The sequence below is a fragment of the Adiantum capillus-veneris genome, chromosome 24 (assembly GCF_014529385.1).
Source record: "Adiantum capillus-veneris isolate H3 chromosome 24, ASM1452938v2, whole genome shotgun sequence".
NCBI lineage: Eukaryota > Viridiplantae > Streptophyta > Polypodiopsida > Polypodiales > Pteridaceae > Adiantum > Adiantum capillus-veneris.
In genome coordinates this window covers 110,558,387-110,579,752 of record NC_140954.1, presented here as the reverse complement: position 1 = coordinate 110,579,752, position 21,366 = coordinate 110,558,387, and the positions used below count along the sequence as shown (strand labels likewise).

The window sequence follows — 21,366 nt, the reverse complement described above, 5'->3', positions numbered from 1 at the left end:
AGGTGGGAAGGTATGTGATGCCATTGCTTGTTTTGGAGAGCAAAATGCCCTTTGCAAGAAATGATTTTGATGGCATCCCCAAGATGATTGTTCTCATGCTTCCATTTCTTTTCAAATACACTTTTAACCTACAGGTCGCAAAGCAAGCAAAGGCCGTTAACACGTCGAGGCTAAGAGCAAGTGAGTTGGCGCATGTTGAATACAAAGATGAGAATTTTGTGGCCGTCATTGCGCTAGTGGCCCTGTCAGCAGGGAAGAAGAGGCATGCACCCGGGACAGCACGTCTTTCAAGCAAGAAGCTCTCAAACAAGTCGTTGAGCAAATTTGATCTAAGGTCATGCGGTGCACCTGTCGAGTTTTGGAGATGGTGTAGCGCGAGGAAGATGTCTGAATTGTTCGGAAACTGTGCCGAAAAAACAGTATCGACATCGTGTTCGGGCAAGTTAGTCATTGTAAAGACACGGAAAGATTGTAAATATTCAGCCGTCTTGTGTGTTTGTTTGTGTGTGTGTGTTAGAGAGAGAGAGAGAGAGAGAGAGAGAGAGAGAGAGAGAGAGAGAGAGAGAGAGAGAGAGAGAGAGAGAGAGAGAGAGAGAGAGAGAGAGAGAGAGAGTGCTTTGGAAGGTTGAAAAGATGGAGAGGAAGGAAGAGTAGAGAGCGAGTTATGGAGAGACACCATGACAACAAGGCTCAAAAGCAGGATACCATTTTCTTATGAAACTCGATATACAATGGACAAGCCAAAATTTAGTTCATCGATTGTAGAGGGATCTAGGTAAGGAAGCATAGTTATTCGTGGTGAAAGGCCAAAAGCTATGGAAATCCATGCTCTCAAAGCATCTAGGTTTCCAACAGAGGAGTGAAAGATATCATAGACCCATTTGTGCCAAGTTTGAACACACCCTCGACAACAGATGTCGATAAAATATCCCTCGCCTCTGGAATGCTCTCCATGTACACCTCCTTAAAGCTCCTTGGCAAGGCCAAAAGACGATCCACCATAGACCCTGACAGTTGAACCGCCACAACACGTCTGTCAATGCTGCTTCGGATCTGTGCCTCTAGCCTAAGAGTCGTGTTGATGACGTGATCTTTATCGCAAAGAGAACAACACAGTCGGCCTTCAACTTTCTTCACTTTCGGCGAGTCACAAACGGAGCACTGGGAATGCAAGAGAGCTCTATTGAAGTTCACAAATCACAAAGTCCCCACAACCTACAAAAAAAACAAACGTGTAAAGACCACTAAAGATGTCTTTATCCAGTTGAGTACAAAGCATGGAAAGTCACCTCTCTATTGTAGCCGAGAATCTCACACTGTCTATGAAATGCTGTGGCAATTCTTGCTTTAAGCGTGATCCTCGCACGGGGGCCAAAGTTGTGACGTCCAGAACAGACAATGTGCGCACCTTGCCAACAAAGAGGCCAATATTCCTAGCCACAAACATAACAATGTCCTCCCTAGCCATCTGGGCCATGACTTGGTCATAGTCATGCTTTCGAGAGTTGACAAAGTTGACCTACATATGACAAAAGGTTTGTCAATATCGAAATAAAGAAACGTTGAAGCCAATGCTTCTGACACATACAACTGCTTTGTCGTCTGGGGTCGGGCCATCAGCAACAACCAAATCGCCAAATGTAGTGCCAATTCTCTGATGGAAATTACGACTTTGCAAGACAACAAACGCCAGTGTCGCTAAGGGCGGACGTGGGCTAGTAGTCTCGGAAATTGCAGCATCAGCAAGAAATGTGCTTATCTTGGTCTCAGGATAGAAAGCTAAAGAAACAGGGAATGGGTCACAAGGTCGAATGGTTGTCGACGCACCGACATGCAAGGAGAACAAAGCTGACCCAGCATCATTATGGTTTTTAGCCCTCACAAGAGGACAATCAATCCTGATGAACAAGCCGATCTTGAGCTCCCTGGTGTAGGTCTCAATGAAGGGATCCACAACGACGACCGTGATCGTGTCGATACAATCGGCATCGACGATGTCGAACTTGAAGTAACGTGCATTTTTCTTTTGCCCAGGGGAGATGGAACGGTATGTGCCATACCAATTCAATATTTTCCCCTCTATGGAGAAAGGTTTACTACCCTCATCTATATCGCTAATCGCGAATAGCGGCAAGGTTTCCTTGACTAACAGGCTTTTCCCTTTGTCCAGCAGCTGGCCACTGTCCAAGACATTGTGAGCAGCTGAAGATTGGCCAACTTCAGAAAATGAGGCTGCAGCTTTGCTTAATTCGTGAGCTGGGCAAGGAAGTTCTTGTTGAGACGAAGACGGTGCTTGTGCGCACTCCTCCCCTAGTGGAGAGTATCCTTTGCCTGCAAAAAAAAGCAGAGCACCATCTTAACACAACTCAACACTCAAGAGTGCATTGTAGCGAAGAACATCGTAGACACGTCAAGCCTGTTCCACAAAGAATGATTGTGCACGCTGGCTATACCTGCACTGCTAGCGGGATCGATAGCAGGGCTTCCTTGAAGCAAGGCACGCCTACACCTCTTCCCAGCTGCGGTATCCTCGAAGCCCAGACTTGGGGGCGACCCGGCAGAGCTCGACACCACCAGGTGCGATGAAAGTTTGCCTGCAGGACATGGAGGGGACTCAACGAACCTGCGCAGCTCTGCAGGAGGAAAAGAAAAAGAAGCATCCAATTAACCATAGCATTGACTAGTTGAGCAAAGCAAAGAGGGAGTAAAAAACATCCTACAAGCAGCACACTCGTAAAAGGAAAGGAAGAACGAGGCGTAGAAACGAAGCTCTTGAAAGGATGCGAACAAACTTGCGCCAAATGTGATTTCTTTTTGGATGAGCAAGCAAGCAAGTTGTTTAATCTTGGAAAATGTCACGTTTCAAATCCCTCGGTATGTTACATACACAAGAAGATTTAGAAATTTTCTCATGTAGGAAAACGAAGTCTCTCAATGTTTTTCATACAATGCATAATATCATGAGCTTCTGCTCGAGAGGCAACGCATATGGAGGCCTGCGAACCAGGTGGCAAGATTGCGGGTTACTCAAGTGAGGATGATGATAAGGAGCGTCAGGTGGACCCTGCCGATTCACTCCCCTCATGTGATGGGGAAATGCGAGCTAGTGTAGACATGCATAAGTGAAAAGCTAATGAAGGACTGATGCCCGAGGCTTGGCTGTAGTGGGGTTTGTGAGCTGTTGCAAGTAGAGACGCGTCAGAAAAGGTATAACCAGAACATAAAAAGGTTGGGGCTGTGGGATACGGGAGAACCATTGCGTGTGCATGATGCTAGTGCTATGATTAGCAAAGGCAGAGGGTCGTCGAGTGGGGTCTATGCAGGGTTAAAGGAACTGGAGGCAACACCTTTGGGGTTGACCTCAATGGGTATGCGCCTTGGCAGGCAGGGGCAGATTATGGCGAGCGTACAATTGTACTTCGATGAAGATGTAATGAACCACCAGTTTTCGGGTTTGTCACTCGGGGCGAGGTGCCCGTTCGTGAAGTATTCACAAATCCTGGCCATTAAGAGCTGGGGTTTTCAGACCTGGTTTGACGGATCAGATGTGGTGAGGTTGGAGGGTTCAAACTCCCCTTGACTGAGGCGTCCCGCGAATCAGCGGACGGCCAAGAATGTTATCCAGATGGTTTGGGCAGGTGAGCGGCGGTCAGCAGGAACTGGTGCCCTAGTCGTAATCATTGTACTCACTCGATACACGGGAGAACTGTCCATTGAATGGCAAGCATGGAGCAAAGTTTGGACTGAATTTTTTTTGAGGACCTTGAGCCCCCTGGCCTGGCTTGACTGGCCAGATATGATGCAACCAAAGGGCTGGCTGTCCCTTTAGCTGAGACGTCCTGCAATACAGCAGGTGATCTCCTCGATGGTCAATATGGCACGGACAAGTGGAACCTGAACTAGAGAGCCAGGCAAAATGCAAAGAGGTAACATGGTATGGGCCGAGTTTGGTTTCAAACATGACAGTAATTGAGGGTCTTGGGAGATCGAGCCCAAATTTGTTGTGATGCTGGTGTTGTGGTATTGGGACCTTATGCTCACGGGGAGCATTGTTGAACGGGGCAGCCATCGAAGCCATGGATGGCGATCAAGGCTACCTGGGTTTGTTGATAAGGAGCCCCCTAGCGGGGTACTCGATGGGATTGAGCAAGGCCTACTGAAGCTCAAGACATGTGAGATGACTGGTTTCTTTTTGAGAACCCTGAGCCAAGTTGTGGCAATGACCAATGGTGGCCCTCCAAGCGGGCGGCTTTGCGAGGTCTTCCAAGCAGGTGAAAGCAGGTGTTTATGCTTTATAGCTGGGGCTCCGTGGCGGGGTCGCTGGCTCCTCTGGGCCACTTAGGTGGAGAGACAAAATGTGGGAAGAATGTCGTATGGGACCCGCGAGAAGTTAGTCAATGTTGTGATGCATTCGGTTATGATACGACCCGCATGTGTGGAGGTACTGAGATAACAGCACAACGAAATGCGCTTGGCCGATGCAAGGCTAAGCCAGGAGGATTAGGGTCGTTTTCGGCCCTTGATAGACGGGATGCACAAGGACAAGCATTGCACTCAATGGATCAGCGGAGGCTTGTTCGAATGTGGGCCACAGATGGCCTATTCCTTTATGCAAGATATTGTCACGGGTGATTCATGATCAGATTGCTAGTCGATAGCTGTTGGAGATGTAGATCATACTCTATGCCGTTTTAGAGCCCCTAATCCCCAATGCAATCTTTTGCCTTCACACCACTCAAGTCTAGCATTATTTGCATGCTTGCAACTGTCTCATGCATTTGATCATCGTGTTATAGCTCAATGCCACCTTTTCCTTATATCAAGGCCACTCCACATGCTCTCAAATTTTTGGTTTCACTTCTTCCACTTTTGTGGCCCAAAACACGTGAGTGACCTAATGCTTGAAGGTTTTGTTGTTGTTGGTTAAAGATGCCAATGATTTGTAGAATGTCAAATGCAACATATATATGATGACAATGATGATGTTGAGCACTACAAGACAAAGAGAAATTGTTTTGATCTCACTGTAAACACTTAAATGGTTCATGTTTTTAAAAAACAAATGCGCCTTTGGAACAATGGCTCAACCATAACAATACCTTTACCTAGCCTACTAAGCCTCCGAATGAATTGAGGTTCAAGTAGAACCCAAAGTCTCTTCACAGCCTCCAAAGATTGTTGATCCTCAGGACTTAATGTTGCAACACAGCTAGATCCAAAAAAAATGGCCTAGAAGTGGGATAGGCCAAGAATTTGAAGCCTTTAAAACAGGTGCAAGAAATATTAAAGCTTGAGATGCAAAATATTGCCAAATTTCTGCCACTACATCATGTGAAAGAGCATCCACAACATGAACAAGCTACAAAAGTGCAGATCAATTAGTGAGAATGCTACAGATATACTAAAAAACAAAAGCAAATCAGCATGTGTTGATCAAAGGTAAAATGAGTTACATAAGCCATTTTAGATAATACATCAAAGGAGTCAAAAGGACATTGAAAATAGCAATGCATGTGTGCAAGAACCATCAACCATGAATACCTTTGTTAGTAGCAGTTCTTAAAGTTAGCTAGCATTGGGAGAAAACATCAAAGCCAAACTTGCTTGGTAGTCAGGTTAATAGACAGCTGGACCAATCTTCCTTTGTCTCTAGAATTATTCGTTTTTAAGGTCACCAAGGATTGAAAAGTTTGAAAGCCAGTTATAAGATTCTCGACCCTGGTTACATCAAGCCGCTCCTTCCTCGCATAGACAAAGTACTTCAATGATGCTCTGGTCCTTGGACTATTAGGAACTACAAGCAATCAGCTCAAAAACACCGACTCACCCCATTACAAGCACTATGGCTTTGTTATCTAAGGCTCCAAGCCGACAAGAGGCCTTCGTTGTGGGAAGGCTCTGCTAGGGAAAGGCATAACGAGAACCCAAGCAGGGATGCTACGTGAGCACGAGCCCTTGGTGTATTATCTCTAGCAGGGGGCTGCTCGCACAGAGAACTCAGAAGACACAGGTTTTGAGTAGGGCGCCGCGGATGCGCTCGGGCCGTTCAGTCAAGCACAGCAAGGTGCTGCGCTGGTCGCCAAGTGACCCAACAGGGGGGACTCGGTTTGCTTCAGAGACCTACCCTGCGAGGCTGTATATCGAGCGCACAGCAGGTGGCTGTGCTTCCAGTGATTAGTCCACACAGGAGGCTGCATGCCTTATAGTTGCAGCAGGTCAGAGGCTGTATTCGCAAGGGGCTGTCCCCTGTTTTCAATAGTGCCTGTATTGGGGCTGTGGCGCAGGATCTACTTTGCGAATACAGCAAGGCGCATCAGGTCGAGTTCTCACAGAAAGCTCCAGGAGCTCGGGCAGGTTGCGTATTGCTCGTCGCGAGCTGACCCAGCAAGGCGGCCACGTGTTGTTGATCATTGCACAGCCAGCAAGGCTTTTTCTCACACAGGAGGTTGCATGCCAGTTGGAACTGTTGACAAGGCAGGTGACACAGAATATAGAAAGGGGCTGGGCCTCTGTGACTTTCTCCGTCACATGCCAAACCTAACCGCCAATGGAGAAAACATTCAGCTCAAACAGTGGTGCTCCTAATGCAACAGAAGCAAATGGAGCAACACTAGCCCACAGTAGACAGGACCATCTCAAGAAAGCAGGGAATGAAATGATGTCACCGCAACCGTCTCGAGTACATCACTTCCAAGCAGAACAGAAACCAACCGCCAGGAGCGGGAAAAGAACGCCAGCCCAAGAAATGTTTTCGAGTGCGACGCTCGCAAGCAAGAAGAAACCAGAACCGACATTCAAAACCAAGACCAACATAGCGCAAGCAAATCAATTATCGTCATACATAAGCATACAAGAAACCGTCGACAAGGCAGAGAAACAAACCTCCAGAGAAGTCCATGCTCTCACCATCACTGGGCGAGGCATTGCTTGCACTCCCCTCACCACCACCAGCAATGCCACCATCAGATGCCATGTTAATAAAAGATCCAGCTACTTTAAGGCACAACACACAAACCCTCAAAGTAATCCACGGCAGACGCTCAGCAAATTTCAACTCCTCACAAGCGACAACAACTTCTTCGACAGCATTTGGCAGAAGAAAACATCCGTTTGCATATGGTGACTCGACTCAATTTAAATTTGGAATTGCAACATATCAAGACATAGAAATTGGATAGCAAAGAGAGAATCTTCCACCAAATAGTGATAGCTCAAAGCTTAAACATCAAAGCAAAGATTGCGACTTGCTGGCATATTTACAAAAGTAGGATAGAGAGAGAATCTTCCACTAGATACATAGCTCAAAAGCTCAACAGTAAAAAAAACTTGAGACTTGTTGCTACATCTATCAAAGCATGACACAACGTAATAACAACCAGCTGAGACAAGGGCTTGATATTACACTGCATTTTTTTGGCCTTTTATACAAGCTACAATGAGCACGTGGACAGTTCTATTCTAAGCATTGCATTCCAAAACGTGCTCTCAAGCATAGAAAACGAAGACGAATAGCGCTCACCACCTGAGGCTACACAAGGACACCATTGAATGCAGTCGCCCCTAAAAGCATACGGTTCAAGTATCTTGAAAAGCATCCAGACAGCGCCCGCCTTCGACATTAAACAAGCACCACTACCGTATCGAACACCTGCACCACTGCACCACGTCCTCTGGCAGTAGCAGCACGAAAAGAGCATACCTGCTGTGCGCCATCTTCTCGAAAGGACGGCACCCACTGCACACGCCACCTTCTGGTAGGAGCAAGGCAAAAAAGCACACGACCCGCTAGGAGCAGCACGAGAAAAAAAGTTGTAGGTTGGGTCAAATGAAACTTTAGGAAACCTAAAGGCACGTGGCAGCAATCCAACAACATCAAACGGCCTGAAGTTTGCAACAAGTTTGCACCTAAAACCCTATGGCCTTCTCCATGCCAAAAAGAAGTGAGTATTACCCACACGTGTACTAGGGGGACTCGGCTCTAAGCATTGATAAAACGTCCCCATAGTCGGCTTTAAATTTTCGATAGGCGTGAACTCTCTCCTCTGGGGCTGAGCTCCCCCTCTCTCGCGCGCGCGCACACGCAGGCACACGACCCAACCAAACATCAGAGGTGTGTGTGTCACGTGTGTGTACACTACGCGTGTCTTTTTTTAATCTGTCTTCCATGCGCTCACACACACATACGCACAACACACAGACACAGCGCCCCCCACCCCCCTCCCCCGCCGGGTTGCGCTGCATGAAGCACAAGCAAGAAGAAGAAGAAGAAGTGCGGCTAAGAAGTTGTTCATTGAAGGTTAAATTCTCTTGTTGACGAAGTGGACCCAGCTTGAGCAGGTACTTGTTGCTTCGTTCTTTCTGAGGAGCGAGAAAAAGCTGAGAGGGCTGCCGCCGCTGTGTTTGTGAACGTGAAAGAGGGGGGGGGGGGGGGAGGTGGGTCGTTAGGCATTTTCAATGCGAGTCAGCTGATGCGGTGCAATAGCGTTGGAACAGCTTGTATGCGCCTCCTTGAGAAGGAGAGGAAGCGAGCCTCCGGGGGTCTCTCTCTCACACACACATACACAAACACTCTCAGAGGATCGCACGTTGATTGGGGGCGCCCTCGCCTTCTGCTCTCCATCAGTGCAACTCACATTGCGGCGAGTACATGCAAGGGCGGCCAGTCTAGGGAGAGAGAGAGAGAGAGGGGGGGGGGGGGGGGGAGGGAGGGAGACCTCTGGAGTCTGGACTATGGAGTCTAGCCTGGCGTGGAAGAGAGAGAGAGCTCTGGAGTCTGGCCTTGATGAGGTGAAGCGTGAAAGCATGCTTGGCATTAATCTCTGCGCACACGGCATGGAGAGAGCCTGGAGGAGAGATGCTTCATACGGAAAATAGGTGGTTCAACGGTAGTGCGATAGATCCATTGACGCATTTACTTAGAGAGAGAAAGAGAGTGATGCATCAACCGTGCTAGAGAGATAATTTCTCTCCTTGCAGTGTGCACGCGGCTTGTTCTCTCTCTCTCTCTCTCTCTCTCTCAGATCTTGTTTTTGGCAACCCCTTTTGCATGACACTACTATATACTTCGAGTTGCTTCTATTTCATTTTCAGCACAAACGCATGTTAAGGACCTCTCAGGCTCTTTCTCTTCTCGCTGTGCTCCTGCTCCAAATCCTTCTGCTTCCGTGTTTTGCTTGTACACTGTTTTGAAAGATCATCAAGCCAACTGCTGCTGCTGCTCTTTAGAGTTCCTCCTCCAGCTGACTGGTGCATTTTTGGTCCACGAAAGACATCTTATCAGGCACATTTGCACGTTGCCCCTATTGTGAAGAACCATTAAAACTGCTGGACTTTCCACAGCATTACATTCTACATTGCATGTAGCAGGAAACTCTGCTAACCTGTGAGGTCCTCTCTTTGCTCTCTAGGTTGAATGCTAGAGAAACAGATTGCTAGCTTTATCCGCTCTGCTCAGTTGTAAGGGATTAAATCTGTTGCTCTCTAGGTTGAATGCTAAAGAAACAGATTGCTAGCTTTATCCGCTCTGCTCAGTTGTAAGGGATTAAATCTGTTGATGCGTGCATGACCAGCTGGGCATGTCGATTTGTCTTTGTTAGTCTTGTTTATGTAAGCCTTTTTTTTGAGAGCATCCAAGAAGATCAGCTTTGTGCTCTACGAGAGAGTTGAATGTAGGCTGTAATGGTCTCTCAAATGTCAATTTTTTAAAAGCAGGCATTCCATGGCACATGAGATACTAGAGCGAAAATCAGATGGGGAGCGTGACACAGATGATGAGAGGAGGGGTAAGACTGCAATGCGGGCACTGAAGGCCATGGCAGTGAATAACTCCAAGAAACTGAGAAATACCTTGAAACGGAGACGCCGAAAGCACTGTGGCATTTTTGCTATCAAGGATATTCGGGACGAACAAGAGCAAATAGCTGTTGATGCATTCCGGCAAGTTCTTGTGTCGGAGCAACTACTTCCAGCCAGACATGATGACTACCATACATTGTTAAGGTCAAGCTTTGTTCTGTGAATATATCAACGTTTGGTTCCACTATAGCTGATCGAGACGGATTGTGGGGTTTAATCGTGTTCACTTTGTGACTACCAGGTTTTTAAGAGCTCGCAAGTTTGACATCGAGAAGACTAAAAACATGTGGGTGGATATGCTGCATTGGAGGAAAGAGTTTGGTGCAGATACAATCGAGGAGGTTGGCTCCAAGCCCAATATAATTGAATTTGTCTAAGGCTATTAGCACAAGGATGTGGATGAATAACTTTTACTCGACATCGACAGGATTTCGACTATACAGAGCTTGTCGAAGTGCGAAAACACTATCCACAAGGCCATCATGGTCTTGACAAGGAAGGAAGGCCTATTTATATCGAACGCCTCGGAAAGGTAGAACCCAACAAACTCATGCAAGTCACCACCGTGGAGAGGTACTTAAAATACCATGTGCTAGAGTTTGAGAGGTCCTTGAACAAGAAGTTTCCAGCATGCTCAGTTGCCGCAAAAAAACACATTGATTCCACAACAACAATATTAGATGTTGCTGGGCTGGTATGCGTTTCTCTAGCTTGTTTTGCTGAGTGTACCTTCCAAGTTGTTCAACCTCAAAAGCGTGACATTTCTCAATTGATGCAGGGTCTGAAAAACGTAAGCAGGAGCGCAAGAGATCTTGTTTTACGTATACATAAGATTGATGCAGACAACTATCCAGAGGTAGATTTTACCCCACGAGTAATGGCAAACCCTCTCAAAGGAAAGTTTACCTCATGTTTTTGCCTTTCAGACTTTGCACAAGATGTTCATCATAAATGCTGGCCCAGGATTCAGGTTGTTGTGGAATTCAATCAAAGGGTTTTTAGATCCCAAGACCACATCAAAAATCAGTGTATGATGCTCCTAATCCTCCCACTCGTGCATACGTCAGATTTTTGAATGGGGCTGACAAGCAAATATTGAAATGCAGGTTTTGGGAAATAAGTATCAGAGCAGATTGCTGGAGGTAATTGATGCAAGGTAAGTCTGTGTTTGGTCTACAACTGTTGTATAGTCGTAGTCCATCAATTGGAAGTTATCGATTTTGTCTTATTGACGTATGGTTTACTTGATAGTCAATTGCCCGAGTTCCTTGGAGGAGATTGCACCTGTGCTGAGGAAGGAGGATGCCTTTGCTCTGATAAGGGGCCGTGGAATGATCCAATGATTATGCAGGTAATATGTCCCTACTTTACAGGCTCGATTAGAATCAAGTTACTTCCTTACAATGCAAGTGCTGTCGGGAGTCACCAAACTCCTGTTAGCCTCTTCTTTATTTTATAACTAAAGTCGACGTTTGTTCAACCCTGGAACTAATCAGGGATCCTAGTTAAGTGAAGTTTTTTTTTGAGTGTGGTATCCAGGCAGTGATGGATGGGGATGTGAAGAAGATCGTTACAATTTCAAGTGCTGATGGCAAGGTCTCCTCTCCTGTCAAGTTGAAGGTCAGATACTGCCTATATGCGAAGTGGGTGGTGTGGGATGGATGTCATGATTTTGACAATACCCTTAGTGGTTACTTATTAACCATGTGCTTTTCTAACAACAGCAAAGGGAGTCAGATCTGTCAACCGCAGAATCTGGTTCGGATATGGATGATGGTTCTTCACCAAATGGCAGCATGATCTATCGGCATCCTAAGTTGACACCTGTTCGCGAAGAGGTCCACTCATAAAAAAATTATTTACATGTACTGCTGCGTGTCCATGTGTGCAGGCACACCTATTGCTAATGTTTCTTTAAGTAGTTGTAGAACCCTTTGTGAACAATGGATCAAAGCCTATTTATTCTTGCTCATGGAGTCTGTTAAACTTTTTTAGGCCTTTGGTCAGTGAGTTTTTGTGATCTTCATGCTGCAATCCAAGTTGTTACCTAATGGAAGCTGTTGTTTTTCTGTGTGACAGGTGAAGCCATCAACAACAGCTATTACATTGCCTAAAAAAGATTGCCTTGGAATGCCTCGAGTGGATACTTTACCTGTTGTCAACAAAACTGTGGGGTTGGGAGGCAGGTCTGCTGCCCGGAAGTTGGAACTGAGAAAAGGTTTGTGTATATTTGTGTGCGTGTGCGTACACTTGTACAATGGCACATAACTTGTAAATGAGTCAGGTTCAAAAGTAATTAAATCTGTCAAACTAAGGTTAAAATCGCATGATATGTGTTGCGAGGGGGCGTGTATACAATGCTGTTGAGGCCATTGCTCACAACATTATTACTGTATATGCAGGGAACAATAAAGCATACGACATGGTAATGCTGGTGGGCAGAGCTTTACGTACAATTGTGGCACTCGTGATAGCCTTGGTTGTGGGCATTGTAACAGCTACCTGGCACATTGTTCGACGAGGATGGAGCTACTCCAGAAATCAATCAACAATCAAGGATCAGAAACCATTTGTCAAACCTGTTTATTATAAGGATGCACCAGGACTGTCAACTCTCGAACCGCAGTATGCATTTATTCCATCAGTGTATCTTGATGCTTCGCCAGCAGTACAGAGAAGGCTAGATAGACTGGAAGAGAAGGTCAACTTGTTGAGCAAGACACGAGAAACGAATGCTCCAACTGATGCCCTCCTTGATGCTTCGCTACAGCGCGTTAGGTTCTTGGAGTCGGAGTTGGCTGAAACGCAAAAGGTATGTAAATTGATGGACTTTGACATCCGTTGAGCCTGAAGATGTTCGCTATACTCTCTTGCCTATTATGTACTTTTGGCAGTGCTTTCATCTCATTGGCGTCTCCCGTACATAATTGGGTGTGAAATTGATTGCATTTGTTTGTAGGCCCTCCGAGCAGTACTTGAACAGCAGTCACAGTTGTTCAACTCTCTTGACCATTTTAAGGAACTGAAATGGAAGGTAGAATTTGTTCCTGTGCGTAATTTATCGTTAAATTTGTTTGCATTTTAATGAATTTTTATACATGTCCTGTGTAATAATACCTCCTTAATGTTGTGCTTGTAGAGGAAACCAAGTTGCTGGTAATACAGACTATGGATACCGCTAAATAGAGTGCAATAAAGTGGTTGAGACTGGGCTTTAACTTGGGTGTGCATGTACATGATCTGAAGAAAATCAGGGCAGCTATATGCGTATGTAATGGCAGTAATCATCCACAGTGGCATCTCGCAATGTTGACAAGCGCATCGGTTGATTATGCGTTGGGCATGGATCATTGCCGAAGAGCTCGATGGTAGGTTGCACAGCCCAGACAAGAAATTTCTTATTCATTAACAAAGAGCATAAATTTAAGGCAGAAGCTTCGCTTTGTACTCCCGAATGAATTCTTCTCCCATTCTTTTACCCCTTGTGGATGATATCACTCAGCGACGAGTTTAAAAAATTAAAAGGCTTGGTTCAAATTTTCAAGTGTCAGATTGATGACATGGGCAATGAAAGATGATCTAAGACACTTTAACAATTTGTGGTAATGTAAAGATCATGCGCAGGCGCCTGTGTATGTCTTGTTCGAGTTATGGCAGGCTTGACAGATTGCAGATTGGGATGTCTAATGTGCACTGGTTGCAAAGTTCATAACCATTTGCAAAAATCCATTCTTTTACTACACATTTTGAATCTCACAAATTTATTTTTGCATCATAGTGCTTTAGTGCACAAGCAAGTGGTCACTTCAGACATCAAGTTCCTATTATCAGTCTTAACAATACTTACCCGTGTACATTGCTCATGACAACAGTGAAGTGTTCGTTTTGTGCTCTCTCCATGGAAGTTTAACAGATCCTTTGTTTTTCGGTAGGGTTAACTCCTGTTGCTCTTTCAACTCTATTGACTAATGGATTAGAATGCAAAGGATATGGTGGAGAGTTTGCTTGCATTCATGAGGGAGAACCAGAAGTTGTTCTTTCCCTTGCTTTGCTGCAAGCCATGCGCCTGATAGCCAACTTGAATGACTTGGCTCGTCGGGTGAGGCTGTTGATATTTCAGCTAGTTTCTGTCTGAAGTTTACATGCGTACTCTCTGCAAGTGTTGCCTTTTTAGGTTTCTAACTAATCACTGTTCATGCTATCACTTTCGAGTTTCTGCAGACATTGTCCTATCTTTACTTTCAACCAATTCTGTGTGCATGGCAAGTTGTATTCAATGGTGTCATTACCTTGAACCCTAGACTGTGCAATGCAACACTATGGAAAAGGTACTCATAAACTTTAGCTGCTTGTGGTATTTGCAACACCAAAGTAGTAGGCATCATCCAAAACATGTGTGGCCTTGTTTGTCATCACTACAGTATGCTGTTATTTAAGGGTTAAGAAATGGCTTGTAGTGGCGAGAAATTCAAAACCCTCTTGATCGACGTGCAACAATCTTACTGACACTTCATTTGCATCAATGTGACAATGTCGTCCACCCACTTTGGTACAAGGGTCTCTGGTACAAGGGTCTCTGAGTAAAGGTGAGGTGTATGGAAAGGGCAGGGTAGCCTATGTAAAGAACGGCTGGGTGGTGATTCATCATGCTCAATCTCTTGTCCGGGTGTTCGCTGATGTGGCATTGCCCTTTTGGGCCTAGTGGTTAGAGCCCTGATGAACTAAGTGTATCTAGACTTTGTGGCATCTTATGCACACTGAAAGTACTATGGGAAGAGAACAAGAGACCATATTGGAAGCTGAAAAAGAGAAGTCGGCAAAACAAAGCACGGGTGTGCAATCCTCTACCACTTCCTTCTACACACGCCTCTCTTATCCTTCCCCACACACACACACACACATGTTTGCAAGAAGTTTGGCATTACACTTGTGGTAGGGAGCCTGATTGGCACCAAAGGACTTGGTGAGATCAACCTAACATTGCCTGCCACTGACTCTGATTTTTTAGCCTTTTGACTTTCAAGTAGATGTTGGTTATGATAGTATTGTAGAGATGCATATGCTGATACTCTCTCCCTACTCTATAAGTTGAGACTTCTTTCATCCCAAAAACACAAACATCCTCTATAAACTAAGAAACTTTTCACCCCAAAAAACACAATGCTAAATGAAGAGCCTAACAATCTTGATAGCATATATATATATATATAACATTGCCATGTAGACAAGGCATGATGTTAATGTTGTGATGCTTTAAGGATCCTCAAGGGTTTCACTTATACTTGTGGGGAAATGTCATTTGCATGCAACCACACAGGAAAACCCCCCTATGCAACCACAACTGTCATATGCATTCAACCACACACGAAAAACCCTTACGCAACCACATAGGGAATGTCATTTGCATGCAACTATATAGGAAAAACCCCCTATCTACTAACTCTATAACACTAATGCACCCCCTACCTAAAAACATTAAAGCTCTTCTTTACCCCACGTTTTATGGAGTTTGTATAGTCAACTTGACACCCCTCTCTAATATATAGGCTAGTTAAATCTCTAACAACATTTGTAGATATTGTATCATCATTAAAACTTTCACAGGTTTCCCTTGTATGTAAGCTTCAATTTTAAAGCTTTTCATATCACCATGTTTCCTATTCATTAAGATTCCCGTAGAGAATTGAAGGCTTCAAAAATAGTACAAATACCTCAGATTTACATATAAATAAATGATTTCATAATAAGATCACAATGTATATTTGTCACTTGTTTTCTTTTTTGTGAAACCATGAATCTAGAACAGACTATACATTGTTAATACATCATTATATGTCACTTGTTTTTTTTTTTTTTTTGTAAAACTATGAAACTAGAACGGACTATACTTGTTAATACATTATTATACTTCAAACTTTCAAAATTCAAAGCACTTGAATTTCTCAAAATATGAGAAAATGATTCTCAACATGTATGCAAACCTACATCTTTTACTACACATTGCAAAGTTGCAAGATAATGCCTATAGTTAGAATTTTCCATACATTGATTCTAATATTAACATAACTGCCAATGACAATATCACTAGAATATTAAAAGTATGCTATGGATCCCCAAAGCTTCTGTTAACCTAAATGAAACCATAATTCAAATCAAACCTCTTGCTACAATTTTTATTTTGAAAAAGATAAAATGAAATACATTTATTCCATTGGTCTTTGTTATACCTAGTCACTAGACAATTTATACATATTGGAAAAGTTACTTTTTTTAAAAGAAAAATACCTTTTATACAGCCATTGAAGATCTTGTACTCATCAACATCAATCTTATATTTCTTTTTCTTCAAATTATTTGAAAGTTTTGGGATGAAAATCACCAATCTCAAGGGTATACATTAATTGTCTACACAATCATATGCGTAACTCCTTGTTCCCTTTGCTTTCTGATACCATGCTAGATAGAGTTGCACATTAGAAGGACAAATCAAGAAGATCTTACCTCGTTTATACTAGATCCCAAATTTCTTTTGATTCCATTAACCACACCCTTCCTAGATACCATGTACCTTTTGTCATGTCTTCAGTAGTACTCCCAAGTTCACTTTTCCTTCTATATATTGGATTTTCCTCTGAAGAGGAGCTTTCAAAAAAAAGTAATCTAGCTAAAGCCTACAAGATATCTACCTACTTAAAAACTTTGTCTCCTTATCAATTGAGAAACAAATCCAATGTTTCATCCTTGCTAATATGTCCTTGGACAACGTAGAGTTTCTATTCAATTAGCTATCAAAAGTGCTTTTACATAGTTTAACCCTTTCACCATTTATTGAATACAGAGTCCTTCATAGGATGTAATTCACACTGAACTATGCGAATCTCATCTTCCATCACATGCTCTCGTTGAAACTTTTTTTGTTGGAATACGGCTAGGAAAGCAACCGAGTGATCAACCCTTGGAATATAACTATTCAAGATGTATATTACCACTCAAGAAGTGAAAGATCCCCTTAATTTCCTTCCAATGCATAGACCATATGCTATGCATAAAGTTGCTCATGTGCAAGACTACATATTGAAAATCTAGCCTTGTAATGCATTCATAAATCACGCAACCAACAACTTGCTGATAGAGAGTGGCATCAAAGTGGTCTCTAGCATCATGAAGACTAAGCTTCAAATCGGACTCCATAGGAGTAGCAATAGACTTGTAATCTTCAAGGCTAAAGCTGTGGAATAATGTCTCAATGTACTTTGTTTGACGCAAAGCAATACCTCCATCGACCTGCTTGAACTGTATGCCCAATAAATGATGCAAAATTCCCAAATATGACATCTCAAGATAGGAATTCAAATTAGCTTGAAAATTGGCAACGTGTCTCCCATTTGGTCCAGTGAGAAACATTTCATTAACTTAGAGCACAATGATAAAAAATACATCATTTGCACACTTGTCATAAAAAGTGCTCTCAATTGGACTATTTTTAAACCATCTGTAGCCAAGCAAGCATGAATCTTTTCATACTAAGTAAGTGGAGCTTTCTTTAGACCATACAAATTCCTTTTAATCTTAAAAAACTTGTTTTTTTTGCTCTTTTTGAACAAAGCCATGAAGCTACAATACAAATAGTTCCTCATGTAGATCACCATTCCAAAATGTTATCTGTATGTCCAATTCATGTGCTAGGTTTATGGGGTTCATCGTATGCTTGTGTGTACCAACTCTTTTCTACTCAATGCCTAAGTGGCAAGAATCATGTGGCAACATGTGGAAAAGACACGCCATGGACTCATCTGTTTTGAAAAGAATGGCTCTAAGCATGGGGTTACAAGAGGTGTAGCACCCAAAGTTGGCTTGGAAGGCTCAAGGAATGGGCACTTTTGACCTTTCTTGGCAAGCATTGGTGCACTTGACACCTCTACATGTGAGAATAGCAAGAGGGGGTGCCCTAGGAAGCTAGGGGCTAGCTTTGGAAGCAAGGGGGAAGGTTAAGCACAATCCCATCTTGCCGGAATCTATAAAAAGGACCCTTCTCTCACTCATTTTGGACACACTCCTTGGAGAAGAAGACTCTGTTGCTATTTTTAGTAATCTTGGTGATTACATCTCTGAAGCTTTGAGAGATCAATAACTCCAAAGCACAATTGGTAACGGAAGCTATCGTTTTTTTTCATGCTTAATCATGCTACCATCACTCTCGTCTCTTCTTCATTTGGAATCCTTTCCAAATGTTACTATACTATCCTAGTCTTATTTACTTATACTCAGCTGTAATCAACAAATATTACACCTACACTATGAGAATACCTCTACGATATACTCCATGAAAGTAACGATGAACTAGTTGCTTAATTTCATAACTACTTGTGTACACCCATATATTCAATTTGTCGTCAATGTAATCTAGATGCTTGCAAACTAAGCTTATCTCGTTCAAATTTCAAGTTCAACTAAAGTAATGGAAGTGCTTGCAAGAAATTTATGGAAGCTAAACATGTTATTAGTGTAAGTTGCACCAATGGATGGTTTGGATATGAATGCCTTTTAGGCTTTACATAATCACATGTTTGCCTATCATAAATTTGAACTATTGGACAGGGAGTGTAAATTGGTGTAATTATCACTGCCACGACTTTATGATCAAGTTGGTTTCTATCAAATTAGTTCTTACATAAGTTTAAATTAACTAAGTAGTGGTGAGATGACCCCAAAAAGGACATGTGTTAGTGATACTCACAATGATGAGGATGGCACTAGTCGAGAAGCTGATAAGGGGAAAAAATTGCAACAGAGGATGTGTCATCAAACTTGCTAGGCACTGCTTTTGCAAAAGACAAGGCTAGAATAATCTAATTAAGTATTGCATGCATTGCATAGATGTTAGAGTAGGAAAAGGAAAAGAGAAAACAATCTCAAATGGAACTAAACCCCTTGCAAACTGCAACATATGTTTTCATAATTTTCTTTTATAGGAAAGGGTTGTTTGAAAATAGATTGTTTGATCGTAGGAAAGAACTATTTGCCTAGTAGGAAAACTCTTGAAACTTCTTCATTCAAAAACCTATTAAGGATATAGTCAAAACTCCCTTTGATATCCAGGGAGGAGGGCTTAGCGGAGTGAATGCTAAAGCAGTGCATATGGATGCACATATCTTTATCATTGTCAGTGCCTGATTTATCAGGGCTTTCAAGGCAGTCAGGCTATTAGTTTTTGAACTGTAACTAAAACCTTTATCTTTGAACCTTAGGGATAAGTGAACATGGGTATTTTATATTTTGGGGAAGTTAGTTGTGTGGCTCGTGAATTCTCAGGACGAGAAGCAGTTATGTCTATGCCTGTTGATGCAGTTGGCTCTCTCCTGTATTAGTTCTGTGTTTTCTGCTGTATTACTGAATAATGATGATGAATGGCACACTATTTTCCCTCTATCTATGATGTTACATACCTGTCTTCTTTGCAGTATGGTGTTTGAAGTATGCAGTTTCCTGCTTCCTGTTTGATATGTACTGTATGTTAACTGCATTGGTTGTTTGTTATGGCAATGTGTGCCTAACATTTGGCGATCCTGCAATTGGTTCGAATTTTGCCTAAAACCATATGGGTGCTAAGGAATGAATCACAGCGGCGACCTGTTCCCTGATAGTGACCATCTGCGGGATTTTGCGAACTGGAAAACACCGGGGGAAGAGTCTGAGGAGTATGCAACAGAATTCTTGAAAGAATTCTACCCACAACTGCCCAGCGAAGTCAGAATTCTCATTCTCGAAAAGGTAGTTACAAAACTGTTACCCTTTGGAGCCTGTAATTTACCTTCAAACTACAATGTGCATAATCAAAGAATGCTAGTACAGTATTCTAGACAAGGGAGAAGCAGCAATGCATGAGTGAATCAGGGCAAGGGTCCTATGTACCACAACATTCATATGGAACAAGGCTTATATTAAGAAGGGAGTTCTCTACAAGAGGAAGACAAGGAGAAGAGTCGCGTAATGATGACCAAGAAGAACCAGTAGGGGAACTTGCTGCAGGGGCAGAAATTGTTGGGGAGGGGACTGAACTGCATAAACCTGAAAACAGGCTGCAAGAAACCCTACCTGCAAACCAAGAAGGCCAATAAACAACTCATCCCACATCAGACCCACTTTTGGGACCATTGGTCAATGTATTGTTAGCCCAAACAGTTTTGAAGTCTCTGTACAGTTTCTGTGCAAATTATGTGCAGTTTGTTGCAGAATGCAGTTTCAATTTTTCAGTTTACAGACTACAGTTTCAGGTATTTCAGTTTGCAATGCAGTTTAAGCAGTTTCAGGGTTTAAAGAGGTACAAATGCTCTCTATTCGTTTGATGGGTGATTAATGGCAAAGAAGAAGAAGAAAAAGTGTGCTATTTGTCAAAAAGATGGGCACTGTGCAAAGCAATGTCCTTATGTGTGCAAACCATGTCAAAAGGAAGATGTACGTGTCAAATACTGTATGCATAAACTGTGCAAGAAGTTGTATCGAATTGTCAGATCTTTTCGAGATGCATCAGATCATGAGGAACTATGTGATGCACAAGAGGATTTGGATGATTTTTCTAATCGTCTTGACAAGGCAGAAGACTGGCATGAAGGTCGTGAAGGAAAAAGAAGAAAGTCGTGCTCTAGTATGCGTAGGATACACGTGTTACAAGAAGCAATTGAAGGCTTGACAGAGAAGTATGAAGATCGGTTTCAGGAGGAAGACGAAAGTGATGATGACTAGGGAGTTACAACACCAATGTTCCCCTTGGTTGGGAACAATCAGGTACAATCATGTTTAACTTCTCCAAATGCACTTGTTGCAAGTCTCAAATCAATGAAAGAAGCTCAAGCACAAAGCCAACCTGAAGAAGTCAAGAAGGTGATGTTAGAAAGGGCAGAAGAAAAGGAGCATCCTAAGAGCCAAAGAAGCCAAAAGGAGCACTTAGTATCCCAAAACCACACTCTAGATAGACTCAAGGGTTTGCACAATGTTGAAGTACCAACAGTTTTTCAGGCACCTGTTGTTTCAAAAACTGAAGTTTCAAAGCCTGAATTTGAATTTTCAGCACCTGAAGTTTTTCAACCTGATTTTGATGTTCTTGAATATGGGATCAAAGTTGTAGATACTCAGATTATTGAAGAGAAGAAGTTGATTCAAGAAGGAGAGTTTGTTCAATGCAAGGGAGATATAGTCCAAAAGATGATGAAGGAAGAAGGAGGAAGCCAGGAGAAACTCATGAGCCAAAGGAGCCAAGAGGATTGCCAGCTATCCCCAAACCTCACATCGAAGAGACTCACCTCTTTGCAGGAAGAGAAGGACAATTGCCCAAAACAAGAATTACTGATTGAGAAGAAGGGAATACAATTGGGAGTGAGCGAGAGAAGCCACCAATATCCCATACAAACCCATATACCAACATTTGACATCAATCTTGAAGATGTTGAAATTCAGGGAGACATCAGATTTCAGTGTAATGCAGTGGAAGATCCGAAGATACATAAAGACATA

The 21,366-nt window shown here is 43.1% G+C and overlaps 1 protein-coding gene and 2 pseudogenes across 7 annotated transcripts; 2 read left to right on the top strand and 1 right to left on the bottom strand.

Annotated features, from left to right (window-relative positions):
- Positions 1-840: 840 nt before the first annotated feature.
- Positions 841-2,988, bottom strand: LOC147426951 (uncharacterized; annotated as a pseudogene).
- A 1,003-nt stretch (positions 2,989-3,991) lies between these two features.
- On the top strand, positions 3,992-4,632 carry LOC147426950 (uncharacterized; annotated as a pseudogene).
- A 3,457-nt stretch (positions 4,633-8,089) lies between these two features.
- Positions 8,090-13,535, top strand: LOC147426949 (phosphatidylinositol/phosphatidylcholine transfer protein SFH12-like). Of its 7 annotated transcripts, none has more exons than XM_086499355.1 (14): positions 8,090-8,337; positions 9,712-9,999; positions 10,097-10,196; positions 10,283-10,549; positions 10,634-10,711; positions 10,782-10,883; positions 10,962-11,011; positions 11,107-11,206; positions 11,395-11,475; positions 11,580-11,693; positions 11,935-12,073; positions 12,258-12,667; positions 12,815-12,889; positions 12,995-13,535. In XM_086499355.1, the coding sequence occupies exons 2-14, from the start codon at positions 9,719-9,721 to the stop codon at positions 13,013-13,015; spliced, it is 1,818 nt and encodes a 605-aa protein (XP_086355481.1). In that variant the 5' UTR covers positions 8,090-8,337; positions 9,712-9,718; the 3' UTR covers positions 13,016-13,535. The 7 variants fall into 7 exon arrangements, with proteins under 7 accessions (XP_086355481.1, XP_086355483.1, XP_086355482.1 ...); XM_086499357.1 differs by lacking the exon at positions 8,090-8,337 and adding an exon at positions 8,768-8,885; XM_086499356.1 differs by lacking the exon at positions 8,090-8,337 and adding an exon at positions 9,044-9,246.
- The last annotated feature ends 7,831 nt before the right edge of the window (positions 13,536-21,366 follow it).

What these genes read in the sequence shown, in the direction of transcription:
- LOC147426949 (XM_086499351.1), top strand. An exon ending in TATTAGATGTTGCTGGGCTG is followed by an intron (nt 10,550 to 10,633) that starts GTATGCGTTTCT and finishes CAATTGATGCAG; the next exon opens with GGTCTGAAAAACGTAAGCAG. An exon ending in AGACCACATCAAAAATCAGT is followed by an intron (nt 10,884 to 10,961) that starts GTATGATGCTCC and finishes ATTGAAATGCAG; the next exon opens with GTTTTGGGAAATAAGTATCA.